This window comes from Aedes aegypti, unplaced genomic scaffold, assembly GCF_002204515.2.
Source record: "Aedes aegypti strain LVP_AGWG unplaced genomic scaffold, AaegL5.0 Primary Assembly AGWG_AaegL5_hic_scaff_1170_PBJ_arrow, whole genome shotgun sequence".
Lineage (NCBI taxonomy): Eukaryota > Metazoa > Arthropoda > Insecta > Diptera > Culicidae > Aedes > Aedes aegypti.
In genome coordinates, this window is record NW_018734591.1 from 1 (window position 1) to 16726 (window position 16726).

General features: G+C 36.9%; 1 protein-coding gene across 1 annotated transcript; it reads left to right on the plus strand.

Annotated features, from left to right (window-relative positions):
• The first annotated feature begins 2549 nt into the window (after positions 1-2549).
• Positions 2550-16451, plus strand: LOC110680300. The gene is made up of 4 exons (XM_021856135.1): positions 2550-2689; positions 14308-15276; positions 15558-15884; positions 15947-16451. The coding sequence occupies exons 1-4, from the start codon at positions 2645-2647 to the stop codon at positions 16178-16180; spliced, it is 1575 nt and encodes a 524-aa protein (XP_021711827.1). The 5' UTR covers positions 2550-2644; the 3' UTR covers positions 16181-16451.
• Positions 16452-16726: the final 275 nt, after the last annotated feature.

Below are 16726 nucleotides of genomic sequence, written 5' to 3' on the forward strand. Positions count from 1 at the left end.
TCGATCAAACTATTGTGCATCGAAACGTATTGTATCCGGATTTGATTGACCAGATTCATAATTGCCCGCATACAGTACTCCATCGATTTAATCAACTCACGCAATTGCATAATGACCTGATCGCAATTTCGTTACGTTAAACATAACTCAGGAAATCCCAGGGCTTGTATTCTAAGGAATGATAATTTAAGATATTTGAACGCTGTATTTAGCGGTGATGATTAGAGATTGCATGAACTTCAAAACAATGGAATTGTATACCATTTTCATGATTAGGTGATGTTATGTGATGTGCTACGGTTGTTGTAGGTAAATAATTCTTAAATTGAATTGAATTTTTATATAAGTGAAAAGATGGACACTTACCTCGTTCGGTAGACTCATTGCTGAATTATCAAGGCACTCCATTTTCAAACCAAAGGGATTTTTTCCGCACAGTTTCAGAATTGCTTTGTAATCTTCATTCGTTTCATGCACCGAGCATGAAAAGAAAGCTCTAACACAATGTGATGGATTTTACTAAGGTGGCGCAGATCATTGATGCGTGCCACTAGTTCTCTCTTTCATTCTCCCGCTGTTCTTATGCAGCGCAAATAGTGACGTCAGTAAAATCCATCACATTGGCTCTAACAAAGCTTTTGATCTAGATCAATTTGCGTTGGTTCTTACCGTTGTTCAATCACCTTGTATGGGGCTCTGCACAAAAATCTGCCTCTCTCTTTTCCTCCTTCATGAAATTAGTATAAACAACAAGGCCAGTAAACGCTAAAATCTTATGCAAATTCAAAACAGTGCAAAGCCCCATTCTCATTTAAAAGTTCATTCAAATATTACGTAACGCAAAATTTGTAAATTTTAGACCCCCTCCCTCCCCCACGTAACAACTTTTGTATGGACCGCAACACGACATAAGACCCCTTTCCACCCCTGATGCGTTACGTAATATTTGAACGATCCCTTAAAAGCAATCACGTTCCCAACACGCAAACAAATTTTGTTGTATTATCTACCGAATCCATGGTAGAATAGGGTCCTAAAGCCCTGTCGCAATTTTATTACCAAACGCTTAAGTTTAGGGCAGAAACACATGTTTACTCAATTTTTAAATGATTTTCATTGGTTTAAGTTGGGGACGGACCTGGTGTAGTGGTTAGAACACTCGCCTCTCACGCCGAGGACCTGGGATCGAATCCCATCCCCGACATAGTCACTTATGACGTAAAAAGTTATAGTGACGACTTCCTTCGGAAGGGAAGTAAAGCCGTTGGTCCCGAGATGAACTAGCCCAGGGCTAAAAATCTCGTTAATAAAGTCAAACCAATTGGTTTAAGTACAAAAAATATTTTTTTGTGATTTTTGAGATTTTGTCACACCCCTTGGTTTAAACTCGAATTTCGGGTATATTTTGTTTTCCGTGTCCCTTCCGAAATGTCAGATAGGAACAACCCCAGTGTTAAAACTTTATGCCCTGTGGCATTTTTGTCGAAAAAGTGAATGTCAAACAAGATCACAAGTGTCAAGGTTGATACTTGGAACCATTTTTAAAATTGAAGTTAAAAAATGATATAGCCGTTATTTGAGCGGGAAAACTTGCTAAAGTAGTTGCAAGAACATGCTCTTTCGTATTATTGAATAAAAACGAGAATTCATTAAACATTTTAGGACCCAATTAAGAACTGCACCAACGATTTTCAACCGACTACAAAAATCTGTCAAGTTTACTATAATCTGGTAAAAATCACTGAGCAGTGCAGTAAATTTGACTATGTCCATAGTAGCATCCACTACAAAGCATTGTATTTCAATCCGTGACACCCACCGTACAACACAGTGTGGTCAAAAGTATAATGCCAAACTTGTCAAATCTAGAATGTTTCTAGTCATAAATACTACAACTCTCGCATAATTTCTGATCTCGCCCTAAAAGCCATTGGTAACCGAGAGCTTGCTGTTACCGAGCAAACGAATGGATTTACACGTTATTCAACAATGCTACGATGAAGAGAAGATGCTCCACTATCTCCCAGTGGTGATAGTTTTCATCCTGGTCCATGCATTTGCTTAGAAACAAGGAGCTACACACTCGGTTACCAATGGCTTTTAGGGTGAGATCACAGGTTATGCGAGAACTCTGGTTAAATTAGGGGGGGTATACGCAACGAGGTGCGCCTACCGTTCATGTTTTGTGGGTGTATTCGTTTGGCTCACAACGCTGCATCCCGCTATTTGAGTGTTGAAATGCATCAGCACTTGCTGCCTGGCATGGCCCGCATTTCGACCTGTGCTGTTTGGGTCGGCCCGCGTGAGAGATGATGCTGCTTGGGCCGGCCCGCCGAGAGATGATTGTTAGGCGAGCTTTGTTTGTAGTTGACAGCCGTACACGCACCCTGCACGGTATAAACTAATAGCTATAAACAGTGTGGTAAATTTTTGACGTGTGCAACTCCTACGCTTCCTCCTTTCTTCAAATACCTTGAAAATTGCTTCGCGGAGCTTTCCTTGTTCAACAAAAGCAAAACAGTGCATCTCATGCTTCAGCAGTCGAACTTCAGAAGAGTTTGTTCGTCAGGTTAGTCGCGTTCACGGTGGCCTTGCTTGGAAGAGCATTTTTCTCCCTGAAAATAGTGAAGTCCTTGCAGTGAAAATGGAGTTTCTTGATCCAACATCAGCGATAAATTTGCCGAACGAGGTAAGTGTGGTGTAGGGCATTGATATTGACTTTTATTGTATTCGAAATCGCGCACGGTTTTGGAGAAAATGATTGAATGTTTTGGCTCATCGCAAAACATCGGCAAAACTTTCAGATTCTTCTACACTGAACCAAATGTCCTGCCAAAAATTGTATGATATATTGTATAAGGTTTGAATCTTGCCTTTTTCAGTATACCGTGGTAACCGATTCTTATACAGGTATGTTCCGCTTTTATTACGTTCCGATTTCGTCAACAAATTATTCCGTTTTTATCAACACACAATTTTTTTTTGATTTTTAAAATGTTTAGAATATAAATTAAATACTTATTTTGAAGCAATTTAAATGTTTTTCAAAAGCCTCAGAATTGAATTTTGACATTATGTTAATGTTGAGCACCTACGATACATGGTAGGTGTCAAGCAAGGGAGGTAATAGCGGCTCTTTACTGCTACCCCAACGTGTTGCTGGTTCCAGCGCTGCCAGATGATTTGATAGAAAATCTGTATCCACGAGGTTAAAAAATCTGTCTCATACAAAAAAATCTGTGTCCATACAAAAATTGTTTAAAGAAAATCTGTGTTCCATACAAATTGAATCTGTGTCAGAATAAAAATATCTGTGTAATACAGAGAAATCTGTACATCTGGCAGCCCTGGCTGGTTCTTAAAAGTAAACAACCATACACAATTCCGACCAAACAATGGTGAAGGCGTAATCAATTTTCTCGAAAACATTCATTTCTCGCATAACTTATGATCTCGCCCTAAAAGCCATTGGTACCCATGTGTGTAGCTCATTGTTTCTGAGCATTTCTCGCATACTCTGAGATAACGCCCTAAAAGCCATTGGTAGCCACGTGTGTAGCTCGTTGTTTCTGAGCAAATGAAAGAATAATCATCCAAACCAACATCACGGACAGGTAGATAATGATCCTTTCTTCCACATAGTGTTGTTAAATAACACGAAATACACGCATGGTTACACGAGCTTTTAGGGCGAGATCAGAAGTTATGCGAGATTTGAATGGATTTACACGTTGTTTAACAACTCTATGGTGAAGAAAAGATTATTATCTACCTTCCAGTGATGTTGGGTTGGATGATTATTCCTTCACTTGCTCAGAAACAACGAGCTACACACATGGTTACCAATGGCTTTTAGGGCGTTATCTCAGAGTATGCGAGATTTTGGCAATTTGGCCGAATTTTCTGATTAAAATGCCAGCAGCGCATTGCATTAGCACGTAGCAAATAACTGCTTGCAAAAAATATCTATTGAGCGCATTGATAACCTGTAATTTTGCGAATAATAATTTTTACTTTTCCGCGTTAAGCCTTAAAACTGGTTCTGGACTTAGGTTGGCGGCTTTTCAATTTTACTCCCATTTGACAGCCGTTCTCCACCCTTGGTGTCAAGTCATATACGATTCAATTGACTGTTTAACAATTAACTTGCGACGATCGACGCGCCACCATATTTCATATAACGGAGGTTATTGGAACTAACTTGGAAGTGATGATTTGGAGATTATTTGGCAATTTGTAGGTTAAAATCACCTCCAAACACTAGCGATTTTGCGGTGGGATGTTGACGTTTGATCACGAATAAGGTTTGTCATTTTTTTTATCCACTAATCAATTGAAGTTTTCAAACGTAGCATGGTCTATTGGACAAGATTGATCCATCCTTCAACAATCGAGAGTTGCTCTGGCCACGTCCTAGCAAGAACTGGAATTTGTCATTAGTTGAATACGTACTGATGGCATCAAACAATTTTCCATGTAAATTTGATAGACATTATATTCAGTTTTTTTTTATATTCGGGATGCACTTGGAAATAAACCCAGGAATGTTTAAGCAATGATAAGAGACATGATCGAGTTGAAGACCCCGTCATATGTTTGACATTATCTTCTATCTCTTAAACTCGACAGCATTACACAAATTATAGCAAACAACCATTAGTTCCTGTTCCAAGGGGTAGGAGAAGAGGTCCAGCAAAACTAAGCAATCTAAAGAAAGATTTTGGATTTCATATAACAGCCATACGCTTATTCATAAAAATTTACAAAAGAGTTTCTTACCAAAAAGTTCTAAAATGTTGATGATTTCTAGAGTTTGTACACTTTTGTGTTTTGATGAAATTCTATATAAATAAAAATGGAATGGTTTTTGTATGTCACGAAATGGCTTAAGAACTACAGCGATACCTCCATGAGTCGATATTGAAGGGACCATCGACTCAAGGAAATATCGAGACAAGGAACAGCAATCCTTTGGAAAGCTACTTCTAGGGACCACCATAACCACCATGAAATTTTGTTTTTAGTATGGTTCCATGAGTCGATATCGAGTCATGGAACATCGACTCATGGAGGTATCACTGTAATAATAAGGGTTAATAGACATCCTTGATTTTTTCACTGTCGCATTGGTCAAGTGTTCCAACGTGTTTGAGTGAAGGAAACGATTTTGAAAATTCTCTGGAATGACTGGAAAAACAATTGATAACTAATGTGGAAAAAAGTGTCGCGGGATTGCATGCCATTTTTCCGCAGCCTGCTTGATGGCAAAACCAAGTTTGACGGGACCACTAGTATTTATTATTATTTTTACTTAACAAACAACTAGAACTAGAAGTCTATTCGTGATCTAACGCAAAGCTTAAAGGTGATTGTGGCGATGTTCTAGATTGGCGATTAGTACATCTCTCAAAAGCTCTCAGTTGATAACTGCGGAAGTGTTTATAAAAATGTTGTGAGAAGAAGGCTTTTTCTCAGTGGGGATGTAATGCCATAAAGAAAAAGAATAATAATCAGAAGGATGAGAATGAACACAGGGTGTCTACTACCTGGAAAAACCTGGAAAACCTGGAATTATCAGGGAATTTTATTCAACCTGGAAAAAACCTGGAATTCTCAGGGAATTTCGATCACAATCAGGGAAATTATTTTGAAGCAGTAATTCATGATAGAATATGTTCACGACAAAGGATTTTTGCGTTATAACCCAGAGCTATCATTAATTGCCAGAAAACTATCTTCATTCGAAAAAAGTTCGGCTGCGCCGCTCTCCAAAAACTATATGAGCTGTTCAGTGAGAATTCTTTCGAGTATGAAATTTCATCAGCTTATCAAAACATGATTGATGTTTTAATGTATCTTAATTTATTCGGTAAAGGATTAACGCATCTAGGGCTGGTAGCAGGTTTCTTTTAATATACAATTTTTTGCAAGTCTCTAAAAAGTCTCTATTTTTGATAAAAGGTGTCTGAAGTCTCTATTTTAACCGAAATAGTATCTTAAGTCTCTTTTCTTTCCTTATCTTGCTTGCAGATAACTGAGATGCAAAATTTCTTCTCGTATTTCTCGAGAACAGCCTCAGGAAATATCCTTGTGGTTTCTCCAAAGATTTTATTATGAATTCTTCAAGAAATTGCTTCAGCATTTTTTTCATAGGATGCTTACAGGAGTTCCTCCATAATTTGCTTCAGGAAATCCTTGAACATTTCAACGTTAATACCTCTAGAAATTTTTCTCAGGCAGTACTTTGAACAAAGACTATCTTAGGACTTCCTCCAGATATTTTTTCACTAACTATCCAACCGAATTCTACAGTCGTTAATCAAAGAGATATCCAAAGTTTCCCACAGAATTTCTCCCAAGAAAACTTGACAAGAATTTCAACGCCATTTCGTCTACGGTTATTCCAAAAATAGATCCAAAAGCTCCTCGAGGGGTTATTCGAGTCAATATATTAAGAACATTTCAAACAATTTCCTCAATTCCTTTCCTGTGTTTCATTATTAAGTTTCTTTAGAGTTTTTTTCTAGGAATTTCTCCAGCATTTCATCCAAGGATCACTGGAGTTCATCCAAACATTTTTCAATGAATTTCTCAAAAAATCCCCATGGAATATTGAAAAGTTCTTTTAAGGTTCCAAACAATTTAACACCACAGCAATTTTTTCTATGAAATGCTTCGACTGTAGGAATGGTTATTTCTACACAATTTTCTAGTAATTTCGTCCAGTGTTCCAGGAGATCTTGCGCAATATCCTGCGAGATATTATGATTTTTCTTTTTTTATTATCGTAGCAATAATCTTGGAAATCTTCTAAAAGTTCTTCAAGAGTAAGTCTTCCTGAAAATCCTCTTTAATCAAGGGTGGCCTAAGAAATTACATATGTAACTGTAACAGAAGATACCCATAAATTTACGTCTCAGCTTTCTGGGAAATTGCATTCAAATTTCCTTGGTGAAAACTCCTGGAAGAATGCTTGAGAAAAAGGTTTTGAAAACTTCCTTGAGAAATCCCTGGCCACGATCACAGGGTTTGACGGTGCCAAAGTAGAAGGTGCACCATAATAATACCCGTCTGTGAAACATATCACCTTCCCAATACTTTGGCACACCTCCAACGGTTCATGATTTATCATGAAACGGCTGCATTCAGGCGGAGGATCTGTTAATATGTTTCGGCATATTATCAGGTCCTCTTCGAACGGAGGGACCGCCAGGGCTCATTAGTTACTTATAAACCAGTGCTGGTTGTTTGATGTTTCAATTCGTTTACACGAGCTGTAGCATCCTTTGTACTAATCAGCAATGGTGGTTAAGTTTCGAAGCCAACGTGTGATCAATCGTTTTATAATGCAACATAAGAATGGATGTTTGGTGGAACTGTGCGTTACACTCGTCGTTATTAAATTTAGTGATTGTGAAGGTGCTAATAGTGATTTTATATTAAATCTATAGGGATGAAAATTTGAAAAATAAGGTGGAAGTGATTCTGATAGTTTTGTTAAAAATATAATAATAATGATGTGAACTCTACTAATTTAATAATGGCCATAATACATTGTGCAATCATTTTTCTGAATATAAACATAATTGCCTAGTTCTTCAAACGTGCATGATAAAAGTGTTAATATGTAATGACAGCGAGTGCAGAAGAATGGATCGAAGTGATTTTTTTTTTAATGTAACTTTCTTGATCATAGTGCTAAATCGTAGTTTGAATAGTAAGGAGTCTACAGCAACAAAAATAATGATACATTTAAATTGAATATCTTTTAATTACTTAGTAATGCTAACAGATGGTAATGCTAACAGATTTATATGAAAATGGTGTGATGTGAAAAGTGATATAATAGAAAGTATATCTGAAGTGTATTACGAAAGTTGATGAGTGATAATCGGTGATATACGTGATAGTGTCGAAAATAAAAGTGACGATAGTGAGTGATGAAATGAAATGGGGAATGAGGACCTTTTAATAAAACTATTTCGTTCTTCACTTTAACCACTCTAGTAGCATTTCAGGCCTTATCATAGTTTGATAGTAGTCTGAACTACTAGACTGCAAAACCACGGCAAGGGCTGATTGCTGCTAGCGTACACAGTGACCATTTGAGCAACATTGCTTAGGAACGTCTGTGTGATGAACGCAATAGAGGCTTATAAAAGCAAATGCTGGGAAGGAGCTTAGGGCAGATTAAGAGTGCCAGTACTACCCCTATCGCTACCGACAAAAAAAAAAAAAAAAAAAAGAAAACTTCCTTGAGAAATATCTTAGAATTAATAGAAGAATTTCCGAGAAGAAATCCTAGGCGGAATCCTAAAGGTATCCTCAGAGAAATTTGCAGTCAAAATCTTATAAAAATTCTAAAGAACAATTTTGTAGAAAATCCTGAGAAATCCTTGGAGGCATCTGGAGAAGTTTCTAGTTGAATATTACAACATGTTTTAAACGGGAGTCTTGGAGGATGTTCTAGAAAAAACTAATTGGAGAATCACCGGATAAAATCCTCGAGGACTAAGGGTTTTTTCACAAAAAATATCTGAAGGAATTTCTGATGAAAGCCTTGTGGTATTTTTTGTGATAATGTTTGGAAAAATCTTGGTTCTATTTTGAGATATAAAAAACAAAATTTTTGGAGGAATTCCTTAGGAAAATTTTTGGAGAGTGAATATCTTAAATATAGATATTAATCCATCCCTTTCGTAATGTCGTCGTAATACATCAATGAATATTTGTCCTTTACTGCCATATACCAGATGTGCTGGTTTGTCGTCGTAATGTCGCAAAAAAAAATATTTGAAAAAAAAGTTTTAAACATATTTTCAGAGAAATGTCTGGTCTGATTAAACTATTTTGTCCTGGTTCCTGTTAGGTTTCGGTTTTTGATTACTGTTTTGTCTCTTTTCGGTCTCTTTTTAATTACTTTTTAATCTCTTTTTTACTGGAAAGAGGTTTCTTAATTTCATATTTCCAAGAAACTCATTCATTTAAAAAAAAAGGAAAATATTTAACATCAGAAAACAAATTTCAAAAAGTAAACTGGAACTTGAACAACAATCAATTCGAAATTTCGTAACAATCATGACTAATTTAGAAGTTTTTCGAATGAAATGCAAACATTTATAATTTAATCATATTACCACAGTCAAATGTTATACGGTCGAACGCGATTACCCAAGGGCTTGATAATCCGTGTTTCTATTATAAAAAAATGGATCTGGGATCGAAAAGTTTTACGAATTATTTGTGTTAATTTAGATTGTAGATATATTGCCACATATTCAAATAAAGTTTAATTTAGCGCCCATCAAGCTGTCTAAGTTATCCAAACGACCGATGGAAATGAATGGTACATGATCTGTACAGAAAATACTTTCAAGAAGACACATACTGATGCACTTGAAAGTTCCGTTCATTAATTTGTTTTAGACATATAAAATTACAGTATTTCTTGAACCTGGAATTATTTTTATAAAACCTGGAAATATCAGGGAATTTCATTTTGCTAAACGAGTAGACACCCTGGAACAGTAGAAGACGAAGTTGTTTCTTGTTTAATCTTTTTTGAAAAAAAAAAAACATGATCATCTTGACCTACTTTCCTGTAGTTATTTTTACAAATATGACGCACCTTATGATGCAAAGGACATATATGTGATTATCGTTCTAATATTCTATATTCCATTTATAGAAATTCTAACCAAGAAAACTAAAATTATTAATTATTTAAACAAAATCATATTTATTGATAGGAGTCTACAATCAACTTTCATTACGAACCTATAAGAATGAACAATCTAAATGATCCTCGCATCTACTAAACATCAATACTGTGCATTTATATGATAAAAAAGTGTATTATCCTGACAAAACTGCAATTTTGTTTTCAAATTTGTAAAATATTTTGTCTAAGAGAATTATTCCGTTTTTGTCAACAGGGTAACGACTGTTTATTTTGTTCTCAAACGCTAACAGTTGGCGCCAGCGGCAAAAATTACAGACAACAACCTTTCGAACATTCAGTTTCTCTTACCGGCCGCCGAGCGGCGACACTGATGTTTGTATTCCTCTCACTGATCGCGCTACGCTCGATTCTAAAATTTCTCAGACTTTCAACACAAGCGCATGGAAGAATGGTAGTCGGAGAACTGTCAAAACGTATGGAAAATAATGGAAATCGTAAATTGCTTGCAGTTAGGAAACTGGATCAAAAAAGTAGTGATTAGAAATCAAGTGTAAAGTGAATACATAACTTTTTAAGTTTAGTTCGACTTCCGTGGTGCTTTCTTTGCTTCAGGATTTCGTTTTTACTACCACTGAAAAAGAGCCATCTATTGGCTTTTCAGTTTTGAATATCGCCCTACTGAAAATTGCCGATCGTGTTGATAAAAACGGAACATACCTGTATATATATTTTTTTCCTTGTGATCTGATGTGACAAAACAAATACGTAGGTACTTATTAGAGATGGTCGTGTTTCATATTTTAAAAACCCGAATGAAGTTATTTTGCGTTTTTGAACAAGCTTGCTCGATATTGTAATTGTAATTGTAATTTATTGGCAAAACGATAACATGTTAGTATTTACAACTTTAAATCATGTCAAGGTACGTATGCTTTAGGCGTGCTAGTGACGAAATAACAGTGATTTGGAGCTTCATGTCAACGATGGCTCATCGATTGGTGAGCTCGTTTCATGCTTCTATATCTTATGAGTGAAAAAATACTTGAATAGTTTGGCACAAGAAGTGTCCACGTTTTATCATAGACTGATCGGAGATTTTTTTTTAATGCGTGTTCCATGAACCGAATCACCAAACTATTGGAATGGTTCGACACTAGATGTGTCGACATAGTTGCGTACCGAAGAATATAATAGTAGAACACTAAGTCAATAGATAAGTGTTGCTTCCTATCAATTGAGATTGCATGAATCGCATCACTTACGAAGATGAATCCAGATTGTGTAGCTTCTGAATCCTTCCCACTAATAGGGGCAATGGGAGCAATATGAACATACGGGGCAATATGAGAGACCCCTGTTTTGACCTCAAAAACAGTGTTTTAATGTCATGTGTCATTATGATCTGCTAAAGGATGCCTCAAATAGCCACCACAATAAAAACCGTAAGAATATTCGTTTGAACACTCAAGATATTTACAAAAATGTACAAATTTATCCTTTGTTATGAAAAGCTTATAATTTTGGCAGTTTTTAATTAAGTCTAGAAGACAATTATATTTATAATTCTGATAAATTTTACCAATCCATTGAAACTTCTGATCATAATGAACAGTTCGAGAGCGAAATAAGATTTGTTCGTAAACAAAATTATTGAAAACGATATTTGAACATAAAAATGCATTGCCTAAATATACCAGATTATTTTTTTATTGCACAGTCATCTTTATGCACCATTATAAGTGGAACACTTTGCTAGAAAATACGTTGAACCAAGTATCGCAATTTAGTACTAGTCAGCGTTGCCAACCTTCCAGATTTGTCTGGAATATTCCAGATTTTTGAGCTCCCATAATACAAAAATCTGGAAGATCCAGATAAAATTTTTAATGAATTTGTAAGGTTTTGTAAATAATTTGTAAGGTTCTCCATATACGACATAAGCGATCCAGACTTTTCCAGACAAATTTTCAAAATCTTCCAGATTTCTGAAAAATTGACATGGTATCCCTGGTACTAGTATTACATGGTCTGTTTACTATATATTATGTATCTTCAAAAAATTATCCGCTAGAATCAATAGTTTCAAACAAAGCTAATACAATTTCCTTTCCAATAATGTACTCTTCACCACTAATTCTTCTCTATACTGTTTTAAATAAAAATCATTCGATTGAATGAGGTGGCTCATAATGCCCCATATGGTTGGTGACCACGTAGAAAAACATGGTTTTCCAAAAAGTTCCTGAAATAATTTGCAAGTTGATGTTAACATTAGTTATCGACGTAACATGGAAGATAACATTTTATAGTACAAGTCACTTGCATTTAAACCATAATTTTTGCTGTTTTTCTATGCATTTCATGACGTTTTCCTTAGGCGGCCCATATTGCCTCGATCACCCCTAGAAACTCCTTCCCGTGGAAACCATTAAGATGCAGAGGTATATGCGATCTTTAGTAACAATGGACATCACACCAACATTCCTTCCATTTCCCAATGAACGTAAGGACGTTGCCGGCGTCATTTTTGACTTAATAATATTTATTACTTTTAATAATAATTTGCGAAATAAATTAAAATGTTCGCATATCAATCGTGTGCTAGAATAAGGGCGTAAGTCGCATGATCGGTTTCTCTTCATCGATCCTCTCTTCTGTGAATAAAGGTGACAAGATGCATGTTCGTTAGCATTTTTTCACCTTGGGACGCAATATTGCATCGCTGCCAAGCGGTCTGCAGTAAAAAAAGCTGATTAAATTGCATCTTGTCACCTTTATTCACAGAAGAGATGGTCGATGAAGTGAAATCGATCATGCGACTAACGCCCTTACTCTAGCACACGCTTGAAATATCAACTATTTGATGCTTACTTGATGCATTTGAAGTTGCTGTTACATTTAGTGTTCAGAAAAAGCTAGATCACGGTGCCCCGACAGACCGTTATTATGTAAAAAAATTGTCCATCAAATTTGAATACAGGGATCGATTCCTGAGGCCATTCCGCACCTCTGGACCAATTTTTAAAAAATAATCCCTAGGAGGAATCTCGAGAAATCCTGATTAGAAGTTTTTGACTTAAAATTTCAATATAATCCTTATTTAAATTTTGCAAAAGCACTGAAAACACTAACAAAAACGCTCAAAAAGTTGGCCAAACTGTTCTCAACTAGTATAAAATTGTTACCGCTGTTATAATTAGAAATAATTACAACTGAATGACTTAATTACAACTTACCTGAGTGGCTAAGGTTTGTTTTTTTTTCTTCATAGTTTACTGGTTAAAATTTATTTGATTGTTGTTTTCTATGTTGAACCGATTGGAAGGTAAAACAAATAAATTAACAATTAACAATATTGTTATTTCGAAAAAAAAAGATCTAAGAATAAATGTAGCACAATAGTATTAAGAAAATAAGCCATGTGAATACTTTTATGGTCGATTAGAGCTAGTATCAACCGTTTGTTTCAAATCTGGAATGATTTGGTTGCTCTGGTATGCTCACGTCAATATCAGAATGAACATAAGCGGATTTCTTCCACGGGACCACTGACCTGATTGATGAATTTTTTTCCGGCATTCGCACTAAATGTCCAGCTCACTGAAGTTTGCCAATTTTATTTGTCCAATAGTTTTTGTTCCTGTTGTTGAACATGATATTTTTACGTTAAGTGCTGAGGGAAATACTCGGTGGAAAACTAGACGTAAAAATCAAGAGTAGTACAAGATTTACAAAGGAGCAAATTTTATTAAGCAAAATAAATACGGCAGACATTGGTGGGCTGGTCACTGAGTGTGAAAGTCTAAAAATAAGATTCTGTTTTTGCACGGGGGATGTGTACCGTACAAAAAAAAATTTAGGTTCAAAAACCGTGCAAAATAAGTAACACAATTTCTCGACGTTACATGCAAAAATAAGGTTTAGGCGGAAAAATATGTATGGAAACTTTTTTAGCACGGCCGTGTAAAAAAAATCCGTGCAAAAAAAGAATCGGGTGTATTGATCAATAATATTCAACATTGAATGCTTCTCGTTTATCGAACGTAACATAAATTGTATATTGAAATTCATTTCTAAGATTTCATTTAATTAAACTAAGCTTACTAGTTTTAGCCATGTAAAAACATACTTAAGACACTATGGTAAGTTAAGTCAGTTGTAAATATTTATTATCATAATAACGGTAACAGTTATATACTAGCTGAGAACAGTTTGGCCAACTTTTTGAGCATTTTTTCAGTGCTATTGCAAAATTTTAATAGGGATTATATTGAATATTTAAGTCAAAAACTTCAAATCAAGATTTCTCGAGATTGCTCCTAAGGATTTTTTAAAAAATTGGTCCAGAGATGCAGAATGACCTCAAGAATCGAGCTCTGTACTCAGATTTGATGGACAATTTTTTTACATAATAACGGTCTGTTGGGGCACCGTGTAGATTAGTTTGAGTGTAGTTCACGACTAAACACATTAAAGTTTTGAAATTACTGGCAAAAACTTTTCAGAGAAGTGGCGTTTGGAGAAAAGTAACCCAGTCTTACATTATTTTACATTATACATTATACATTATGGGAAACATATCGCAGTGGATAAGTCTGATTGACCTATCTCTCCTTCTATTCTAGTTATGGATTGAAATATTCAAGAATGTCGACAGCCCTGACCTGCTCCAGTTGTCTATGGTCTGCAAACACTGGAACCGACTGATTTTCATGTTCCTAGCACGGCGCTTTCAACTCAACTTGGATTTGAGCGTGGAAACGTATCCTAAGAAAGGGATTCGGCTGGTTCCGGATCGGGTCTACAAGCGCTTACATCTGACATTAACCCAGCTGGACAGCTCATTTAAATCGATGAGAATCATCCAAAAATTGGCACCGAATCTGGAATCGTTGAAACTGAGCCTAGAATACCTGGACATTCAAGTGTTGATGCAGGTGCTGAAATCGTGCACTTGCCTACGTGAGCTCTACATCAAAGGCCTCCAACAGGTTTTTGATGTGTTTGGTTTGGTGGATTTGCTAAACATGGCAGTGCATCTCGTCAGTGGCGAAACAACTTTGGACACGGACCATAAGCTGAACATCATCGCTAAATCATACGAGCCATGCCTTCTGGGTGCTGGGGTCAAAGGACTGAAGGATGCTTGGCCGATTTTCCCTGCAATCACAACTTTGGGATTGGACGCCTCCGTTATGGACAAATTTGAGAAGAAGTTTTTCCTCTGTTTCCCTAACGTTACAGAACTTGAAATTGTTGCCACATCGCACGATCTGGGTATGATAGAAGGAATGGCCAACCGCTTGAAGGTTCTGAAGGTGAAAGTGTTCCAGGAAGCCGTGACCAACTTTTTTGCTCTGCGTCTGCCCACGTTGGAGGTGTTGGTCCTCAAGTTGAGCGCACGGGTTGAAAATGACGTTTTGCAGCAATTTTTGCTTGGTTGCAAAGCGTTGAAAACGGCCATGTTCTCCTTCCATGCGTCCGGAGATGTGTTTCCTGCATTGGTTGAGGGCCTTCCGCTGGTGGAAAGGCTTCAAATATCTGGCCAAACCTGTACCACACTGCTGGGATTGGAGAAGCTGACGCATTTGAAGGTGCAATAATTTGGCGATTCTACAACATTCGCTAGAAAACCATTCCCCGGAACGAACTATTACTCAGAATCTCATTCCCAAGACTGCCAACAGGTTTTTTTTTAAAGACTTGGGCTCTATTTTGGGAAATGGTGCATTCAAGAGAATGGAATTCCAAGGAATACTACATTGTAGGAAACGCGATTCTAGATAGTAGAAATCTTTGGAATGGTTTTCTCAGGAATGTTCTAGAGTCTAATTCGGTAGATTTTGATAATTACTAACAATCTCATATTCCACAGGAACTAGCACTGCGGGGATGTTGTGTGAGATCGACATCGTTCTACTTTGTCCTTGAACCGACCTACTCGGTGAATAAATTGGAATGCATCGGGGTAACTTTCGACAGTGGGGTGAGCGATCTTATGTACCGTTGTCAGTTCATCACTAGTCTGACGTTGTCGGTGCGCTCAGTCCACATCTACGGCATGTCCCATTACGCCGAATGCCTGCAACTTGTCGAGGAGTTCACGCTCCTGATCGATCGCGTTTACCCAGTGATCATCAAGCAGATGAAGGAGATGTTCAACTTGGTAAAACTGGTCATCAAGGCGAAAGCCTTTTCCAAGGTTACTAGCGAGCTTAATAAATCTGAGTAGGTACAAACCTAATCGTACTTTTCCTTTTCCAGACGAACTTCAAACTCCTGGAGAAAGTCATCGTTCAACCGAGGATGAAGACTCTGTTGGTGGAAGTGACCGAGCTGTCGGTTCCGATGTACATTGCGCGTAAGGTTGCGTCCGCGAATCGAGCCTGTATGCTGATCTTGAATGGGGAAAGGGTGGAACCCAACGACGTGCCCGTCCGACCGGTTGGACGAAAACGTAAGACGCTGCCCGTCGTGGTAAACGAACTGACCAATTGATTTGGTTGGCTGGGTTAAGGTGAATTTTTGTTGATTTTATTGAAAGACAAACTAGTTTGTCCATGTTCCGTGCAGTCTTGTTGCGTTATGTTCGAAGAAACTTATGATTTCATATTCCAATACTTATGATGTTATTTGTGATCAATACCTTTTGAAGAGTTGAATTTTAGTTTTTGACGTTTACACTACTAATGTAGGTAGCATTTTTGTTGTTAAAAACCACGCTCGTCGATGAACTGTGAGCGTTCTGTGAATAAAAATAATAATTAATATCAGTGGTTTATATATCGCTTTAGTATTACTGATGAAGATGAAAAAAGAATGCTAATGCAGCATTTTCGGGAGTTTGTCAGTAGAAAAACATGTTGACAAACTATTTGTTGCGATGCGAAAGACGGAAAACTTATCGCCATTGGGCGCAGATGTGCAGAGCATAAGGCGGACTAGGATTGGTGAAATGATTCTAGTATTGTAATAGGACGCCAAGCAACTGCTTTGGCAGTCAGTCTCGAAAGCCAAAACTGACGTGGTTTTACTATCCGGACC